This window comes from Myotis daubentonii, chromosome 14 (genome assembly GCF_963259705.1).
Source record: "Myotis daubentonii chromosome 14, mMyoDau2.1, whole genome shotgun sequence".
NCBI lineage: Eukaryota > Metazoa > Chordata > Mammalia > Chiroptera > Vespertilionidae > Myotis > Myotis daubentonii.
The window spans coordinates 30,732,086-30,753,843 of NC_081853.1; the positions used below are offsets into that span (position 1 = coordinate 30,732,086).

General features: G+C 38.8%; 1 protein-coding gene across 7 annotated transcripts in view; it reads left to right on the top strand.

Annotated features, from left to right (window-relative positions):
- STAG1 (STAG1 cohesin complex component) overlaps window positions 1-21,758 on the top strand; it is a 350,463-nt gene that overhangs the window by 125,716 nt on the left and 202,989 nt on the right. For 6 of the 7 annotated variants that reach the window (XM_059663860.1, XM_059663856.1, XM_059663857.1 and 3 more), the window contains 2 exons: window positions 9,450-9,614; window positions 19,423-19,519. In XM_059663860.1, coding sequence (XP_059519843.1) covers window positions 9,450-9,614; window positions 19,423-19,519 — 262 coding nt within the window. Of the gene's footprint in view, window positions 1-9,449; window positions 9,615-19,422; window positions 19,520-21,758 lie in introns of those variants that run through there. The other variant, XM_059663861.1, reaches the window with a different exon arrangement.

Consider the following 21,758-nt stretch of genomic DNA (forward strand, 5'->3'; position numbering starts at 1 on the left):
TTGTCTTTCTGGAATCCTCGTTTCCTAAGTTCTATTTATGCTGATCTTACTAATTTTACTAATTCATTAAATTCCAACTTGCAGCTCATCTATTCTGTGAAACTTTTCCTGTTCACAGCTACTAGAAATAATCTTTTCCTTCATAGAGCCCTTTCAACACTTGTCTTGAACCAAATTCCTTTACAGAATATTTTTATATACTATAGTTTACTATATTATATTGTAGTTATTTGTGTTTCTGTTTTTCTTTCAATTATATGTATTTAAAGATTTTGCACTAAGCTGTTGCAGTTACGTTTATACATTATTTGTGAAAGGTAGGGGTTATTTCATATTTATAACATGAATAAATACAGGTAAGGCACAAAGGTATAGAAAGTTGGTGTCTCTGTGTCTCTTAAAGCTTATAGAAAAGTTATTGCTCATTCATACTGCAGTGTATCCTATTCATAGCTTTGGGATAGAGTAATTTTGAATAATTTTCCTATACTGCCATACTAACTTTTACTTAAAACTGTTTACCAGAAGTGTAAGTATACATTTAGATTAAATAGTATATAGTTGTAGTAAGGCATTTGTCTTAAAGATTAATTAAAAACCTCTGACACTAAATTGCAACATTTTCACAAAGATGCAGTGAAGAGTGTATATCTTTGTTAATTCCTGAGAATATTGTTCATAACACTCATTACATAATACATTGAGGCAGGCTTTGTTTTAGGTAGTTTTATTTTTCTACAGATATTTATTAACATCTTTTTCTCCCTACTGTTTGCTTTGAATTAGCTACAGCAATGAACATATAACCCTAGAGTCTATATTATTTACTCTGTGGACCATAGAAATCTTTCTTACACCAATGTTTATGAAAAAGAAAGCACAAGCATTTCTCCTCCACCATCAATTGACAACTGTATTAGAATGTTCAAAAATACATCTTAAATACTGTAAGCTCTTTGAAAGCTACTAGAGGCCCAGTCCACGAAATTCGTGGATTCGGGGGCGGGGGGCAGTTTCTCAGCCCGGCCTGCACCCTCTTGCAGCCTGGGAGCCCTTGGGGGATGTCCGACTGGCGTGGAGGCAGGAAAGGCTCCCACCACCACCGCTGCGCTCGCCAGGCATGATCCCGGCTTCTGGCTGAGCGGCACTCCCCCTTGTGGGAGTGCACTGACCACCAGGGGCAGATGCGCAACACAGGAGCTGCCCCTGGTGGTCAGTGCACGTCATAGCAACTGGTCGTTCTGCCGTTCAGTCGATTTGCATATTAGCCTTTTATTATATAGGACTAGAGGCCCGGTGCACAAAAATTTGTGCACTCGGGGGGCAGGGAGGGGTCCCTCAGCCTGGCCTGTGCCCTCTCGCAGTCTGGGACCCCTCGGGAGATAACGACCTGCTGGCTTAGGCCTGCTCCCGGGTGGCAGAGGGCAGGCCCAATCCCTATATGCAGCCCCTGGTCGGGCTCAGAGCAGGGCCGATTGGAGGGTTGGGGTGCCACCCCCTGTCATGCACAGAGCAGGGCGGATCTGGAGGTTGCGATGCCACCCCTAGTCATGCTCAGGGTACGGCCGATTGGGGGGTTGGGGCACCACCCCCTGTCACACTCAAGGCAGGGTCGATAGGGAAGTTGTGGCGCCAGACCCTGTCATGCACAGAGCAGGGCGGATCAGGGGGTTGGGGCTCCGTACCCTGTCACACACAGAGCAGGGTTGATCAGGGTGTCACGCTGATCCCGGTGCCGGGATGCCTCGCGGCTCCGCTGATCCCGGTGCCGGTGCCGAGAAGCATATTACCCTTTTACTATATAGAATAGAGGCCTAGTGCACGGGTAGAGGCTGGCTGGTTTGCCCTGAAGGGTGTCCTGGATCAGGGTGGGGGTCCCGCTAGGGTGCCTGGCCAGCCTGGGTGAGGGGATGATGGCTGTTTGCATCTGGTCACACACCCTTTAGGGTGGGAGTCCCCACTGGGGTGCCTGGCCAGTCTGGCTGAGGGGCTGAGGGCCGTTTTCAGGCTGACGGGTGACTGAAGCTCCCAACTGCTCCTTTTTTTCTTTTTTATTCTGGGCCAGCTTTAGCTCTGAGGCCTCGGCTGCTGAAAACAGGTTACTGGCCTTTGTTTACCATCTGTATTTGATACAATGTTGCGGTCCGGCTGGCTGAAGCCCAGCTGAGTAAAGCAGGTTTCTCTGGTTTTGTTTATCTTCTATATTTGCAACATAGTTGTTTAGAGTTGCAGCTGAGAGGCTGGCAAGTCAGGCGGAGAACGTTGGAGTCCTCTGTCACTGAAGCAAGCAAGCCTCCCTGTTCGTATCAGCTGCCTGGCTGCCCGCCGCCATCTTGGCTGACAGTTAATTTGCATATCACCCTGATTAGCCAATGGGAAGGGTAGCGGTTGTACGCCAATTACCATGTTTCTCTTTTATTAGTGTAGATGTGTTGTGCTACGTGCAAGTGTCAGTGTTTTTATGTGTCTGGTACATAGTAACTACATGATGAATAAAGAAATCAAAGTTATGTTTCCTGAGCAAAAAAATCTGATTTCTAATACCTTGTATTCTGTAAATTGAGTCAAATTCAGATTATGCATATTTAGCAGTAATATCACATATGTATCATTTGGGCACGAATTATGAAAGGTAAAATAAGTGAGACTCCAGAAGTCAAAACATAAACTACACATGACTACTAAGTTGAAGCAGTATTTGGGAAGAGTTCCACTTGCTATTAATGGAAGAAAGATTTCCTAGGTTGGGAGTAGATGAAGTAAGCCGATCTTTTTCCATGAAGAAGACTGTGTCTCTGGGATCAGTAAGCATTTAAAGATCTGTGTTGAGCTAGAAGAGCTAGTGTGTATGCAGGTCTGGCAGACTGTTGTGGCCTGGGATTCAAGGATAGGACTTTAGTCCCTGGAGTAAATGGATAATCCTATATAATAAAAGCCTAATATGCTAAGTGTCCGGTCGTCTGGTTGTCCGTTCAACCAATCAAAGCATAATATGCTAATGATATGCTAAGGCCACTCAACCACTCGCTATGATGTGCACTGACCACCAGGGAGCAGACGCTCCAACCGGTAGGTTAGCTTGTTGCTGGGGTCCGGACAATCGGGACTGAGCGAGACTGGCTGGACATGCCCTGGATCCCTCCTGCGTTCCCTCCCCAGCTGGCCAACCTCCCACATGCTTCCCCGGCCTCGATCGTGCACCAGTGGGGTCCATTGGCCTGGTCTGCGCCCTCTTGCAATCTGGGCTGAGGGGACACTCCCCCCCCTCTCCACCCCCCACGAGTGCACAAATTTCGTTCACCGGGCCTCTAGTAGTAGGATAAGACTAGTTCAAGAGGAACTGGGTTACTGAGTAGGTTACTAAGGTATTATTAACCTGCAAATTAAGGCCAAGACTCAGCTCTTTATTTTTTTATTTTGTTAAGCCTCATTCATTATTTTTTCATTCATTTTTAGAGGAAGTGGAAAGTGGGAGTGAAGGGAAAAAAAGAGGCAGACAGACATTGATTGGTTGCCTCCCGCATGCTCCCTGACCAGGGCCAGGCATTGAACCTGCAACCTAAGTTGTGCCCTGGAATGGGGAACGAACCCTTGACCCTTTAGTGCACAGGCCAGTGCTCTAACCACTAAGTGATACCATCCAGGACAAAGACTCAGTTGTTAAGATGGCACAACATGAGAACTGGACCAACCAAGCACGTTTTACATAGAACATCATCCATTTCTTTCATTTGAGAGCATCTTTGGTCCTTGTTCAGTAATGGGACTACAGGTGGCCTGACCTGTGTGGCCAAAAACAGTATAGGGAAGGCAGCCTGGCAAGTCACAAGTAATTAAAGGATTGTGTATGTATTATTACTCTTTAAATTGTACTCCTTGTATATAAGGTAAAGATTGAGTGAGCCCTGTTATGATTTTCCCTCTACCTTACTCTTTTAATAGTGACAGTCTTTCTGAACATCAGCTTTTGGGTTGTCTTTCTGCATCATCTATATATATAAAAGGCTAAGTGACCAACCATGTCTGTCCAACTGACTGGCTGGCACATATGACACGTACTGGCAATTTAAAAATAAACATTGACTCAAACATGTGTGATACATATAAACCTCTCGCTGGTGCCAATCTAGACAGTAGGAATATTCCTACCTGAATCCATTTTCAGATATGGTCAGTTATATGTTGCTTTCTCTCAAGTTCGAAGAGCATGTGATATTAAAGGTATAAATACTTCATCACAAGGGAAATTAGTCAAGCACTCTGAAAGTGTTTTTTACTCTTACTGTGGTATACAAAGATATATTAGAATAAGTTTAATCAATTTATCAGTCACTGTTTTTATCAGTGTTGTTTTTATATCATATCTTTGTTGTTATATCATGTGTTATTTATTAGTCAATTTAAATATTATTTACATACACATTTTGCTAATTTTCTTTCATCTCTGACACTTCTATTATAAAGGGCAAATAGCGACATTAAAATACTTTTCTAATTGCCTTTCAATGTGCACCAATTCGTGCACCAGGCCACTAGTTACTATATATTACTGTCTAGATCTGTACTAGGAAAATCATCCTTCTGATAATGGGGGAAAATATGGATAGAACCTAGATAAGGTCAAATGGGTTTTTTTAATCTATATTTTTTGCCATATTTATAACCAATGCTAAAAGGCTTTTGAGTGTGAGAATTATGGGTATTTTACTTTTACACACACAAATATTCCTAAACATACACAGGCTTATTTGTTGTATTATTATTTGTAATAATAGAAGATCCCAAACAAAATAAATGTCCATCAACAGGTTAATGGCTAAGTAAAGTAACATACATCTCTGCTGTGGAGCATTGTAGCTTTTAGAAAATAATAAGACATTTTCTAGATCTTGATTGAAATTGGCTACAAAATATATTGATAATGAAAATAGGATGATGCACATCTGTGCATAAGATATCTTTTGAGATCCTGCTTGCAGTTCTTTTAGTTTTTTTCTCAATGTTTGTATTGTTGAAATACATGTAAGATTTAACCAACTTAATTATTTTTAAGTGTACAGTTCAGTTGTATGAAATATATTCATAATGTTGTGCAGTCATTACCACCATCCATCTTTAACTCCCCATTCTCTCCTCCCCTTGGTCTCTGGCAATCACCATTCCACTTGTTGACTCTGATTTTGACTAAATACCTGATATAAGTGGAATCATACAGTATTTGTCTTCTTGTTACTAACTTACATCATTTAGCATAATGTCCTCGAGGTTCATCCATGTTGTAGCATATGTCAGAATTTTCTTCCATTTTAAGACTGAATTAACATTCCAGTGTACATGTATAGCACATTTGGTTATCCATCCACCAATGGATTGCTTCCAAGTTTTAGCTATTATGAACAATGTTGCTATGAGCATGGTTATATAGATATCTTTTGAGACTCTGCTTTCAGTTCTTTTAGATATATATCCAGATGTGTAAATTGCTGGATCACATGGAATTCTATTGTTAATATTTTGAGGAACAGCCATACTGTTATCCACAATAGCTGTACCATATTTTACATTTTCAGCAACAGTGCACAAGAATTGCAATTTTTCCAAATCCTCCCCAAGACTTATATTCTTTTTTTGGTAGTAGCCACGTGCCAAGACTTGGTTTCTCTTTTTTTGATAATAGCCCCTTGTAGGTATAAGGTGGCATCTCATTGTAGTTTTGATTTTCATTTCTCCATTGATTAGTGATATTGAGCATCTTTTCATGTGCCTATTGGCCATTTGTTTATCTTCTTTGGAGAAATGTCTATTCAAATGAGTCCTTTAACCATTTTCAGATATGTTGTTTTGTTGTTTTAAGAGGCTTTTATATATTCTGGGTATTGATTTCATATCAGATACATGATTTGCAAATACGTTCTCCTATTCCAGTGATGGCGAACCTTTTGAGCTCGGCGTGTCAGCATTTTGAAAAACCCTAACTTAACTCTGGTGCCGTGTCACATATAGTGTTGGTACTCTTGTCAAAAAGTATTTAACCATGTATGTGAGGGTTTATTTCTTGGGTCTCTATTCTTTTCTTTTCTTTTTTTTTTTATTATTAGTTAAGGTATTACAAATGTGTCCTCATCCCCCCCATTAACCCCCAACCTCCCCCCCCACACAAACTCATGCTCCCATCCCCCTGTTGTCCATGTCCATTGGTTTGGCTTATATACATGTATACAAGTCCTTCGATTGATCTCTTCCCCTTACCCCCGCCCTCCCCTACTTTCCTTCAGGGGATTGATATTCTTTTCAATTGGTAGGCTTGCCTTTATGTTAGCACTACAGTTTTGATTACTATAGCTTTGTAGTAAGTTTTGCGATCAGAAAATGTGTGTCTTTCAGTGTTGTTCTTTATTCAAGATTGTTTTGGCTACTCAACATCCTTTGAGATTTTCTATTAAATAAAATTTTTTTTTTTCTATTTCTCCACAAAGGTCATTGGGATTTTGATAGATATTTCATTGAATCTGTTGATCGCTTTGGGTACTATTGACATCTTAACAATACTGAGTCTTCCAATTTATGTACATGTGATAGGGTTTCCATTTATTTATGCCTTTTAAAAATTTTACTTTTGCATTTTTTTATTATGTTTAAATGTCTCTGGAAGGACATATAGGAATGAATGATATGTCATTCGGGAATTGCAAATTAAGAAAGATACCATTACACATCTGTTAGAATGGCTGAAATTTAAAAACCTGACTATTAACAATTTCATGGCAAGCATGTGAAGGAACAGGAACTCTTATTTTTTGCTGGTGGATAAACAAAATGGTACAGCCATTTCGGAAGGTAGTTTTGCAGTTTCATACAAAGCTAAAAATAATTTTACCGTATTATTCAGTAATCATCCTTTTAAGTATTTATACTGCTTTGAAAATAACATCCACACAAAGCCTTGCATGTGAGTGTGTATAATCACTTTATGCCTAATTACCAAAAATTGTGTTGATAATGATGAGGAACTTAAAAGTAACACTTTATCTCTCAGATCATCCCAAACCTACAGTTCCAGTCTAGTCATGGGAAAAAAAAGAGACAAACCCAGTTGGGAAGCATTGTGCAAAATACTTGACCAGTAATTTCTCGAGAGGAAGGGAGAGAGATAGTTAGAAACATCGATGAGAGAGAAATATCCATCAGCTGCCTCCTGCACATCTCCTACTGGGGATGTGCCCGCAATCCAGGTACATGCCCTTCCTTGACTGGAATCGAACCTGGGACCTTTCAGTCCACAGGCCGAGGCTCTATCCACTGACCCAAACTGGTTTCTAATTTCTCAAAACTGTCAAGGTCACCAAAAATCAGGCAAATCTAAAAACCGTCACAGCCAAGAGTAGTTTATATATTCTGGGTGGAGTCCTCAAAAAGAAAAAGGTCATTAGGCAAAAACTAAGGAAGTCTGAAGTATGGACTTTTGTTAATGTACCAATATATTGGTTCATTAAATTGTAGCAAATGTATCAGACAAATGGTAACTAGATGTGATGTATATGGGAATTCTCTGTACTGTCTTCACCATTTTGAGGGGGTAAATATAAAACTTCTAAATAACATAATTAAATAAGCAGTAAGCTCACTATGTATAAATCCACACACAAAAGTGGTTGTAAGGCTATTTATTAAAAGGAGTGAAAGTGTACTAAGAACACAGGAATATAAAATGAAGGGAACAATACTGTAAGCTGGGAGAGAAGCCCCTCCATGCTACACGCTTTCTAGTATTCCTCCAGTGCCCTCTAGTTACAAAGCCTAACACTGCAGCAGATGGCAAAAGATAAATGTTTACAGGGTTCAGCTCCAGCATCACAAAGTGGGACAAATAAGGGTGGATTTGGAGGTGAAGGGAAATAAATTAATAACTGAACAAGCTATTAGGAAAATAAATCACTCAAAAGAATATAAATACTGAGAACAGATGCTCAAGAGCAAGCATGTCAAACTCAAAGGCTAACACGGGCCAAATAAACAAGGTTTAAGTTTATGTGGGCTGCAAAAAAACAAAAGCTTCAATTTTCATAGAAACATAGATTTATTTCGATAGAGACATGCTGAATACAAAGGGCTGAAATAAATGAGTAATTGTTAACATAAAATAAGAGAACATTTTAATAATTTAGCAATTGGCTGCTAAAATACTTGCTGCTAGTATTAGTGGAGAGCAATGGTGCGCCTGCGCATAAGGCGCGTAAGGGAAATGAATGCAACACTATTATGGTAATCAGTATTATTGAACATTGTTTGTTATTAATAATTATATATAACAGGATTTGTAAAAATTAAGTTACGAAATCTGTTATATTGGCTGGGCCGCAAAAATATTCGTTGTGGGCCGTGAGTTTGACATGCTTGCTCAAGAGAGACCTAAGGTAACACTAAACAGATAAGGAATATAGGGAGGGAGAAGGTATCTGAAATGAAAGGAAGATATCATGAGACCTGTTGAGAGTTTCCAGAAATATTTATTACAATTAACAACATTAATTTCATAGGTGAGTTTGGCAAAGCAGCAATCGTGATGCATTTATATATAAATGAAATTTATGCGAATAATAACAGCAAGTGCAAGCAATTCATAGGTAAGGTGGTAATTAGTGTTGATTTTTTTTTTTTTAACTGGTGACATGAACCCTAGCCAGGTAGCTCAGTTGGTTTGAGTGTCCTCCAAGGTTGCAGAGCACATACAAGAATCAATGATATGCCAAGGTTGCAGGTTTGATCCTCCGTCAGAGCACACAGGAATCAACCAAATAATGAATGCATGGATGGGTGGGGCAACAGATCGATGTTTCTCTCCATCTTTTCCTTTCTCTCCCTCTCTCCCCTCCCCTACTCTCTGCTTTCCCTCTCTCTAAAATCAATTTTAAAAATTTGAAAACTTGGGGCATGAGATGGGATGTTAATTGAAGTTTGTTAACTCCAGCAAGGCAGGAATGTTTACTTTGCTTATTTCCATATTTCCAGTACCTAGAGTGGTTCCAAATATGTTCAAATGTATAGTTGTTGCATGAGTGGCTAAGAAATACTTGTGCACTTAAGTAGAAGTCAAATATACACTATTTCCAAATAGTTATATTGAGCAGGGTTTCTGAAGGAGGAGAGTATTGAGGAGGGTACAAAGAAGGATATGTCAAGAGGGGACATGGTTAAAATGTTCAACCTTGGCATTATTGTTGTACAAAATACTAAATCCTTTTTCTTTAACTTTATTTTCATGCCTTTCTAAATTAACTTGTGCTTTTATCACTGAAAACAATTGTAAATCTTCCTATGGTTAGATTATGTTTCTTGCCTTTAGTCGTATAGTGCTAACTACCTTTCACAGGATTAAACATAATTTGAGATCATTCTGCCTAAAGCAAAGTATGCCTGCATTTATTTTTTTTCTTCATCTTTTTATTCAGTCTACAAATAAGAAACCTCGAAAATCTCCAGGAGAGAAGAGTAGAATTGAAGCTGGAATTAGAGGAACAGGCCGTGGAAGAGCTAATGGGCACCCTCAACAGAATGGTGAAGGGGAGCCTGTCACATTATTTGAAGTGGTGAAACTGGGGAAAAGTGCAATGCAGGTAAATTTTAAGTGTTTTTATTTTATTTATAATAGTCAATATATAGTAATAGTCAATTTATGTGGAACTTGTTAGTGTATAGATTGATATTTTATATACTCTCTACTTATCTATAAAATTCTTTATTGATGAAAGTATTACATAATGTCCCCCCACCCCCACCCCAGCCTGCCCCCGCTCCCCGCCCCAGGCCTTCAGCACTCTATTGTCTGTGTCCATGGGTTCTGCATATATGCATACAGGTCTTTGGTTGATTATCTCCCACCCATCCCCCCCCCCCCCCCCCCCCCCCGCCTTCCCTCTGAGATTCCACACTCTGTTCTATGCTTCTGTGTCTCGATCCACTCTGTTCATCAGTTTATTTTGTTACTTAGATTCCACATATGAGTGCAATCATGTGATACTTGTCTTTCTCTGACTGACTGATTTCACTTAGCATGATACTTTCCAGGTCCCTCCATGTTGTCTCAAAGGGTAAGAGATCCTTTTTTTTTTTTTCTTCTCGTGCCTGATTGCCGTGGCTAGGATTTCCAGTACTCTGTTGAACAGGAGTGGTGAAAGTGTTAACCCTACTCTTGTCCTTGATCTTAGAGAAAAAGCTTTCAACCTTACTAGTATATTACTGAGTATATATGGTTTTTATTGAGATTGGATATGTTTCTTCTGTACTCTGTTTTTTATCATGTATTTGAAAAAAAAAGGTTTTTTGCACCTATTGAGAAGATCTTATGATTTTTATGTTTCCTTATGTTAATGTGGTATATCACATTTATTGATTTACATATGTTGAATCAGTTTTGCATCCCAGGAACAAATCCCACTTGATCATGGTGAATGCTTTTTTTTAATGTGCTGTTGAATTTGGCTTGGTAATATTTTACTGAGAATTTTTACATCTATACTCTCCATTCAGTATCATCTGACTTTGTTATGTGTATAATGCTGGCCTCATAAAATGAATTTGAGAGGGTTTCCTCCCTTTTCATTTTTTGGAAGAGATTGGTTTGAGAAGGATTGGCATGGATTCTTCTTTAAATATTTGGTGTAGTATTCACCAGTGAAACAATCTGGTTCTGGCATTTTCTATTTTGGGAGGTTTTTGATTACTGATTTAATCTTCATAGCAGTAATCAGTCTGTTAATATTTTATATTTCTTCGTGATTTAGTCATACTTGTATGTTGCTATGAATTCATCCATTTCTTCTCGGTTTAGTTTGTTGGCATATAATTGTTCATACTAGCTTCTCATGATCCTTTGTATTCTGTGGTATCAATTTATAATATCCTTTTAGTTCTGATTTTATTTGAGTCCTCTTTTTTTCTGAGGAAGTTTAGCTAAATGTTGGGCAATTTTTTTTCTCTTCAAAAACTCCAACTCTTAATTTCATTGATCTTTTCCATTTATTTCTCCTCTGGTCTTTATTTAGTTTCCTTCCTTCTGCTTGTTTGGGCTTAGTTTCTTTTTTCTAGTCCTCTGAGGTGTATAGTGAGGTTGATTATTTGAGATCTTTTTTGTTTCTTAATATAGGGATTTATTGTTGTAGCTTTCTTAGAAATGCTTTTGCAGCATTCAATTGGTTTTAATATGTTGTGCTTCCATTTTTGTTAGTTTCAAAGCATTTCTTGATTACCCGTTTTATTTCTTCTTTGACTCATTGGTTGTTCAGTAGCATTTTGTTTAATCTCCACATTTTGTGATTTTTCAATTTTCTGTGTTACTGATTTCTAGTTCCTACCATTCTGGTCAGAAAAGATACTTGATATGATTTCAGCTTTAAATTTGCTAAAGTTTGTTTTATGAAATATTATGTGATTAGTCCTGAAAAAGTTTTCATGTGTGCTTGGGAAGAATGTGTCTTCTGCATCTGTTGATGGAATGCTCAGCATTTGTCTGTTCCATTTGCTCTGAAGTATGTATGGTTCAAACCCAACATTTTCTTCATTTTATGTTTATATGATCTATCTATTTTTGAAAATGGGATATTGAAGTTCCCTAATGTTGTATTGAGGTCTGTTTTTCCCATCTATTAGTATTTGCTTAATATATTTAGGTGCGCCGATATTTGGTGCATATATATTTATGATTGTTATAGCTATCTCTACTTTCTTCTTTCATGGAATATTTTTTCCTTTTCTTCACTTTGAGCCTATATGTGTTCTTGAAGCTGAGGTAAGTCTTTTGTAGCCAGCATATATAGGGTGTCCCAAAATTCACGCAAGAAGTAATTTTGATAGAAAACTCAGGTTTATAATTAAAAAATGTAAATTTTTTATTGATTCATAAAGTATACAGAATAGGGTTATGTATGGAATAGCACATCAGGTAAATGGCCTCCACGGCTTTGCTGGCACATACGCAAAGCCGTGGTCTTCATTGGTCTTCATTGTCCCTGCTCCTGGGCCATAATTGGTACTTGGTAATGCTTATCAAATTGAAGGAATTGAAATCAAAGGGCAACAGATATTAGAATCTGATTCAATAAACCAAGTAAAATTAGGCTTTTAGTTTTTGTTGTTGTTAATGCTCACGCAAAATTCAAATCTTGCGTGAATTTTGGGACACCCTATATTTGGGTCTTGTTATTTATCCTTCCATCCATCCACTTTAGCTTTTGATTGGAGAATTGTGTGCATTTAGATTAATTATTAATAGGCAAGGACTTTCTCAGGCTGTCTATTTAATTATTTTCTGATTGTTTTGAAGTTCTTTCCCCCCCCTCTTTCTTTCTTACTGCTTTCCTATGTAAATTGATGGTTTTCCATAATGATATATGTTGATTCCCTTCTCTTTATCTTTTCTGTTTATCTCTTAGAGCAGTGGTCGCCAACCTTTTGGACCTCACGGACCACCAGTGGTCCGCAGACCACCGGTTGGCACCCTCTGTCTTAGAGCACTCTGGGCTTCCATCCAGATGGCGGAGTAGAAATTAAATAAAAAAATAAATCAAGAAACAAAACAATTTTGCCCTGTAGTTCCCATGAGATTTACATAAAACATACACATATAATAGTCTGTTTTATGCTAATAACAATTCAACTTTGATTACATACAAAAACAACCCTTTTATTCCACTTCCATTTTATGTTTTTCAGTCATTTTTTATATTGTGTATCCATTAACAAACTATTGAAAGTATTTTTAATATTTTTTTTCCTTCAACATTTATACTAGAATTAGGTAGTTAACAGAGCCCCATATCACTTATTATATTAGGGGTTCAGAATCTGACTATGTGCTTATATAACATCCCATTCTCCTGGCCTATAAGGTCTCTGGTGAGAAATACACTGATAGCCTTATTGGGCTTTCCTTTGGAGAGAATTATTTTTTTTCTCTTGCTTTAAAATTTTCTCTTTAGTTTTGGTTCAGAGAGTTTTGTTCTTATGTATCTTGGAGAATAATGTTTGTTTGTTTGTTTGTTTGTTTTGCTAATCCTCATGCAAGGATTTTTTTCCATTGATTTTTAGAGAGTGGAAGGAAGGAGAGAGGGAGGAAGAAATAGAAACACCAATGTGAGAGAGACACATCTATTAGTTGCCTCCTGAACTTGCCCCAAACAAACCTGCAACACAGGTCCGTGCCCTTGACTGGAATTGAACCCACGACCCTTTGGTGCATGGGGCGGCACTCTAACCACTGAACAACACTGGCCAGGTCATGAGGAAGTTTTTGTGTGTGGTTGTTGTTTTTAAAAATATTTTTATTGATTTCAGAGAGGAAGGAAGAGGGGGAGAGAGATAGAAACATCCATGATGAGAGAGAATCATGGATCGGCTGCCTCCTGCAAGTCCCCCACTGGGGATCAAGCCCACAACCTGGGCATGTGCCCCTGACCGGAATCGAACCCGGGACCCTTCAGTTCGCAGGCCGACGCTCCATCCACTGAGCCAAAGCGGCTAGGGCTGTGTGTATTTTTTTAAATTGATTTCAGAGAGGAAGGGAGAGAGGGAGAGAAGATACATCAATGATGAGAGAGAATCATTTATTGGCTGCCTCCTGCATGCCCCCAACTGGGGATCAGGCCCAGAACCTGGGCATGTGCCCTTGACTGGAACTGAACCCGGGACCCTTCAGTCCCCAGGCTGATGCTCTAGCCACTGAGCTAAACTGGCTAGGGCAGGAAGAATGTTTTTGATTGAAGATTTGAGGTGACCTATTTGCTTCATAATGTTGGATGTCCAAATCTTTCTCCAGGTTTGGGAAGTTCTTTGCTATTATTTCTTTAAATGATATATGTTATTACTTTTTTTATGATGATATCTCATAATTTCTGTAGGCTTCCTTCCTTTTTCTTTTTGCTCTTCTGATTGGATAATTTCAGCTGATCTATATTCTAGCTCAGTGATTCTACTTTCAATTTGTTCAAGTCAGCTATTGAAACTCGATTGAATTCTTCATTGCAGTCATATATTCTTCAGCTCCAAAATTTGTTAGTTCTTTCTTGTGTTTTCTATTGCTTATTGAACTTCTAGTTTGTTCTTGTATTTTTTATATCATTTTAATTGTTTATCTGTTCTTTTGTAGCTCTCTGACTATCTGTAGAACAGTTGTTTCGAGTTCTTATTCGGGCAATTTCTTAATCTGTTTCTTTGGCCTAGTTACTGGAGATGTACTATATTCCTTTGGTGGAGAAATATCTCTCGATTCTTCTAATCACTGTGTCCTGCTTTTGTGTCTGCACGTTTGAAGAAGTAGTACCTCTTCCAGACTTTATAGACTGATTCCAATCAGGGAATTCTTTCACCTATGGTAAGGGCACACTGGATTATGCTGTGACTTTGAGTCTAGTGGTGCAGAGTACCAAATGCAGGGGCATGTGGCAGCACTGGGTCTGGCAGAGAACGGGGGTTCGTAATGTCTCTTCGGCTCATGCCACTTGGGTCCACAGCATTGACTGTGGTTGTTGGCGGTGTAAGCAACAATCTGCAGTTACTGCAAGCGTTGCTGATATGTTAGCACCTTCAGATCCAGTAGTTAGGTATGAGGTCAGTCAGTGATGGTGGTTGGAGCTGGTGGTGTGCACACACTCAGCTGTGGTTTTCAGCTGCAGACACTTACGTAGTGGTAGAGGCCAGTTGCATACACACTTGTAGTGATGAGGGCCAATGCGGTAGCAAGGACTGGGACTAACTGGTTTCACTGGCAGCTATAGAAACCCTGGCTAGTAGCATCCTCTCCTGTGGTTGCCAGGTTTTTCCCCAGACATGTACACTACAGTGGAGACTCATGACAGGTTATGGCGTGCAGGTACACAGCTTGGTTGGGGGTAGTTATAGGTAGGCATGGTGATGCTGGCTAGTTACAGAAGACAGAGCCTGATTGGGGCCTACAAACAGTGACGGGGTACCTTGGCTGTCAGTGCATTCATTGTTTCTGCATATCTCCTCACCCCCCTGCATTTGCACTGCAGTGAAGGCCAATGATTGGTATCAGGTTAGTGGAGCAAAGCTGGAGGGGTTACCCCTGAGCATTGGCACAGTGGTGGTGGTGGGGTTGGGCACTAGGCTGGTATCTTGCAATTGTGAAGCTGCAGAATCCCAAATTGGCTTTGAGCCATGGCTCCCATGGCAGGGGGTGGGAGGGTGACAGGCTGAGGAAGCTGGATTATTACACTTGTGCAGCAGTAGAGTTCATGGGTGGCTGAGGTGCTGTCTTACAGTGGCAAGTGGGAGCAGGAAGGACTCCAGTAGCTGGCATTTGTGAGTGCAAATACCTCTGGGAGGAAAGTAGACGGGCTGCAGGGTTTCACAGTGGTCCTGCTGGCCTTTGGCTTCATCAGTGGCAAAATCTGCTGAATTAGTCTGCAGAGCTGGTCTCTGAACCGTGATCACACCTGCTGTTTGTCTGCTAATAATAACCTCTGCTTTTATTTCTGTTCCTAGCCGGCTTACCACATTGCAGCTTTGCTGGTCTGGGTGGGGTGAAACTGAAGTGGGACCTGTGTGCAGTGTCCTGTAAGGCTGAAGAATCTGGTCATTCACCCCACTCTTTTCTGTTTAGAGGAACTCTTCTTGCTGGGAAGTTTCTTCTTAGCACTGAACAATATCAGTTTGGAGGATGATGCAGGTTAAAAAATGATGTCTTCCTCTTTTTCTTGTGTGATTATTCTCAGTTTTGTTGTTAAAATTTCCTTAGTGGACTCTAGAAGTCTCCCAAAACTGTTTTGTTTGTAGATAGCTATCCAATCTTTGATACTTGTGGGGCTACAGGGAAGCTGGGTTTTTCCTCCTACTGATGGGCTGTTCTTTTTCAGTATTTTAAATATGTCGTTCAATTATCCCCTGGCTTTCATTGTTTTTGATGAGAAGTGTGCCATATTTTTTATCCTTTGATTCCCTGTAGGTTTTAAAATTGGTTGTTTTAAAATTCTCTCTTTTTTTAAAGATTCCCAGCAAGTTGATTTTGATATGACTTATGTAGTTTTCTGTTTTAACCTGCCTCCTGGCTAAGGCCCTTATATATAATCATCCATCCACCCATGCCCATAGTTGGCAGTGCCTCTATCACCAGTTTCCGCCAGTCCAAGAAGGGCTTATCTCGCTGGAGTTTAGTTCTTTAGAGTCCTTTGCTTCCACACCTCTCTGATAGCTTTTTAAAAGTGTAGGGTGCTTACTTCCAAATGAATAATCAATTACATCAGTTATCATTTATTAAGTAATTCACCCCTATTCCTCTAAAATTGAAAAATTTCCTGTGTCATAGCTTAAGTTCTATGCCTACATGGATTGATTTCTATTCTTTAATATTGTTTTTCTAGTCCTACATTATTTCCAGTCTGTTTTGTTTTATATATATATATATATATATATATATATATATATATATATATATATATATATTTGCATGCAGTTTTAGTATTTCTAATGCAAGCTCTTGCTCACTAGTCTTATTCAACATGTTTTGGGCTCTTCATACATAACAGGTGAGATTAGAAATTGATATTATCACTTTGGGAACTAAAGAAAATTTGGTCACCATCTTCAGTGTGCCTTCATAATTGCTAGGCCTCATGTAGAAGTGGGGAAATGACTTTCTCCTTATTTTTGTGCCACTCTTTGTTACCTGTGTCACAAAGCATTTCTCCTTGGGTCCCGAGTCTCAGTCACTCTTGACTCGCTCTTTCCATTCTTATTAGCACTTACTACAATAGTTAGCCCATGTGGTTTGACACATTATTCAGTAGAGCTGAATATTGAACAGACACCATGCCATTCTTTTTCTTTTTACCCTCTCCCACAACCATAATATTCTTTCTAATTTTCTGTTTATTTTTAAAACAGTACCTTCTGGACACTAATGTGATGAGACAGAGAAACAGTGTTATGTATATCAGCAGTTAACAAAAAGTTCTCTTTGACATAGAAAAAGGGAATGTGGTTGCTCCTCAGTAGACTAGGTAATAAATTAAACAAGGTGTATTTTCAATCTGAATGGGTTAGATTAAATGGACTGACAATACCTAGTATTGGTGAGGGTATGGAACACCCAATCTCATACATTGCTAAGATGTTATACATTGTTGGTGGAAGTACAATTTAATATACCTGTTTTGGAAAATTATTTGGCATTTATCTCCCAACCCTCAATGTACATATTTTCTCTATTAACAATTCTGCTATTTGGTATATATACAACAGAAAAATGTGTATGTCTATCAAAAGATGTGTACAGTTACATTCATAACAATTTTGTGATAGCCTAAAATGTAAACAAGGCTCATGTTCTTGAACAATAAAACTGTCATAAATTGTGGTATATTAATACCCAGCAACGCAAAAAAGGAATTACTGATAAACATAGTAATATGGCTGAATCTCTCTTTGATTGAAAGAAATCAAACAAAAGATGATAGTGTTTGTATGAATTTTAACAACATGTCAAATGTTAAGGAAAAATAATTAAACCATATGAGCTGGGGATAGTTACTGACCGGAAGGAAACTTGCGAGAACTGTTTCGGTTCTAGAAATGTTCATCTTTGTTATAGTTACATAGGTACATGTAGTATTTATCCAATTTCATCTAGGTATAACAAGATTTATGCATCTTATTGTATATAATTATGCCTCAGTACAAAAACAGAAAAATTTTGTCTGATTTAAAACTTAGTTTTACACATTTTCTCTCACCCAAGAAAATCCCCAACCAATTTTACCCACTAATATGATAAGTGGAATCACATTAAATTTGCCTAACAACTTGGAGAAACTTTAATGATACAGTACTAAGCCTTTTTTAGATTCAGATTTAGTGTATGATATGTGTTTAGGTAAGTTTTTATAATTTTCTTTATTAATACATATACCTTTTAAAAATGTATTCTTAGATATTTTTTGTGAACGGGCTATCATGTTTTTCACATATTGCAAGTATTAAAAAGTTATTTTGTACACTTATCCTTTACCAACTACCTTAATTTTTTAAATTATTCATCTTTTGAGTCTGTTTAGTACAGACTAAATAGTTTTGTGTGTGTGTTTTTTAATCAACTTTAGGAGAGGAAAATTGTCTTTACCAATATTTTACTGATTTTTTTATAAATTGAATTACTTGATTTTTCTAAAATTAAGCCATCCTTACATTCCTGAAGAAAAATACATTTTGTTATATATAGTGTATACTCTTTTTATGTACTAGTAGTAGTGGATTGGATTTTCTGATACTAAGAAAGTTTATATTTATGTATAGGTAAAATTAGTTTTTGTGTTATTTTTATAATGTGTTTTGAATATTAGTATCTATAGTTGCTAACTGTTGAATTCATGGGATTTTGAACAAATTTTTGAAAACTAGTGACTTTCAATTGTTTTATTAAAAACTAGGGGCCCGGTGCACGAAATTCGTGCACTGGGTGTGTGTGGGGGGGAGTGTCCCTCAGCCCAGCCTGCCCCCTCTCACATACTGGGAGCCCTCAGGCGTTGACCCCCATCACCCTCCAATCGCAGGATCGGCCCCTTGCCCAGGCCTGATGCCTCTGGCTGAGGCGTCCGGCCTGGGCAGCGGAGACCTGCAGCTGCAGCGGCCCCACAATCGTGGGCTTCGCTTTAGGCCCAGGCAAGGGACCCCTAGCTCCCGGGACTGCCAGCTTTGACCTTGCCCAGCTCCCATCGCTGGCTCCACCCCTACTTCCTGCTATCACTGGCCAGGGCGGAAAAGGCACCTGATTCTCCGATCATGGCTGGGGCCGCCTTTGCCCTGCCCCTCAGCTCTTAGCTCCCCGCTGGGTTTCTGATCACTGTCAGTGGCAGGGGGCTTCTTCCTGCTTTCCCTTTCACCTCCCTGCATTGTGCCTGCATATGCAAATTAGCCGCCATCTTGTCAGTTAACTGCCAATCTTAGTTGGCTGTTAATTTGCATATAGCCCTGATTAGCCAATGAAAAGGGTAGCTCGTACGCCAATTACCATTTTTCTCTTTTATTAGTGTTGATGAGGGAATCGCACCCCAGCTGGTTTTGCTCAATGGATAGAGCATCAGCCTGTGGACTGAAAGGTCCTGGGTTCGATTCCAGTCAAGGGCATATGCATTGTTGGGGGTCCAACCCCAGTAGGGGGTGTGCAGGAGGTAGCCAATCATTGATTCTCTCTCATCATTGATGTTTCTATCTCTCTCTTCCTCTTCCTTCCTCTGTAAACAAATAAAAATGAGGGAATCTCTATTTTTATTTGGCTACAGAAAAATAATTTCAGGTAAGTAGTTATTTCTTTGTTTGAATAAACACACAGAGAGAACCATAAAGTGTTTTAAAAATTTATTTGCTCTAATACTTTTTTCTGAAATTTTCATTTTTATATTTTCTTTTCCACAGTCCGTGGTGGATGACTGGATTGAATCATATAAACAAGACAGGGACATCGCACTTCTGGATTTAATCAACTTTTTTATCCAGTGTTCAGGATGTCGAGGTACAGAATGTTGGAGTAAATGATGTACATTGAGCCTGTCAATCCAGCAATGTCAATTTATTTCACCTTCCATTAGTCATACATAATTCATCATAGGATTATGTGCTAATTTTTTCTGATAAAGAAGATTATTGTTAAAATTTTTAAGGATGTTTCATTTTGTTCTGGTTTAGCTTTGCTCCTGTGAAATAACATATTTCTAAATACTTTCAGCCCTAGCCAGTTTAGCTCAATAGATAGAGAGTTGGCCTTCGGACCTAAGGGACCTGGATTTAATTCTGGGCAAGGGCACATAACTTGGTTACAGGCTCCTCCCCAGCCTAGTCAGGGCTCATGCAGGAGACAACCAATTGATGTGTTTCTGTCTTTTTCTCTCTCTTCCACTCTCTCTCAAATCAGTGGAAAAATATCCTCGGATGAGGATTAACAATAAAAAAAAATATTTTGAATTTTTGAAGGGAATCTGAAATTCATTTAAGGCAGCGGTTCTCAACCTGTGGGTTGTGACCCCTTTGGCGGTCGAACAACCCTTTCACAAGGGTCACCTAAGACCATCCTGCATATCAGATATTTACATTACGATTCATAACAGTAGAAACATTACAGTTATGAAGTAGCAACGAAAATAATATTATGGTTGGGTCACAACATGAGGAACTGTATTTAAAGGGCCAGAAGGTTGAGAACCATTGATTTAAGGAATTTATGAATTGGGCTTTTATAATTAATATTTACTGGTATTATTTGTACCTGTGCTCCATATCAGGAACTGCGCTAGTTGCTACCATTGGTTATATTGTTTGCTTGTCAGTATTTTCGTCTTGATTTTATCAATGAGGTACTTGGAGCTCAAAGAATTTGCTTAAGGTTATGTAAGTACCAGAATTGGGGTTTTTAAGTTTATAGTTGGTTGGAAATCTGTAGGAAGTTTGTTAAAATGAAGTTTTATTTTTATCATGTTAATGGTTAACTGATATTTTTCATCCTTAAAATAGATAAGTCTTAACAGATTATATTTTACATGGGTGAAATCATTTTGTAAATCAGCATTATTTTCTTTCCAGTAGAAAAAGAACAGTGATCGTTTATTGAGGTCACTAATCAAATTAATTTCTTAAAGGCTCTCATTTATGTTCAAGTTACAGCTCACCATATTGATATAAGTAGTTTAATAAATATTTACAGAGCACCTACCTTGTACTAAGTACTGTTCCTGAGCATACAATTGTTACCAAGAATCTCTACCTCCCCCGCCCCCCCCAAGTCAATATTAGGGGATGCAAAAATTTTTTTTATTTTATTTTTATTTTTTAATTAAATCTTTATTGTTCAGATTATTACATTTGTTCCTCTTTTTCCCCCCCCATAACTCCCCTCCTCCCAGTTCCCGCCCCACCCTCCGCCCTCACTCCCCACCCACCGTCCTCATCCATAGGTGCACGATTTTTGTCCAGTCTCTTCCCGAATCTCCCACACCCCTTTCCCCCCCCAAGAATAGTCAGTCCATTCCCTTTCTATGCCCCTGATTCTATTATAATCACCAGTTCATTCTGTTCATCAGATTATTTATTCACTTGATTCTTAGATTCACTTGTTGATAGATGCATATTTGTTGTTCATAATTTGTATCTTTACTTTTTTCTTCCTCTTCCTCTTCTTTCAGCATTTCATATAATCGTGGTTTGGTGGTGATGAACTCCTTTAGCTTTTCCTTATCTGTGAAGCTCTTTATCTGACCTTCAATTCTGAATGATAGCTTTGCTGGATAAAGTAATCTTGGTTTTAGGTTCTTGGTATTCATCACTTTGAATATTTCTTGCCATTCCCTTCTGGCCTGCAAAGTTTCTGTTGAGAAATCAGCTGACAGTCGTATGGGTATTCCCTTGTAGGTAACTGAGTTTCTTTCTCTTGCTGCTTTTAAGATTCTCTCTTTGTCTTTTGCTCTTGGCATTTTAATTATGATGTGTCTTGGTGTGGTCCTCTTTGGATTCCTTTTGTTTGGGGTTCTCCGCGCTTCTTGGACCTGTAAGCCCATTTCTTTCACCAGGTGGGGGAAGTTTTCTGTCATTATTTCTTCAAATAGGTTTTCAATATCTTGGTCTCTCTCATCTTCTGGCACCCCTATAATTCTGATGTTGGTACGCTTGAAGCTGTCCCAGAGGCTCCTTACACTATCCTCGCATTTTTGGATTCTTTTTTCATTTTGCTTTTCCGGTTGGGTGTTTTTTGCTTCCTCGCA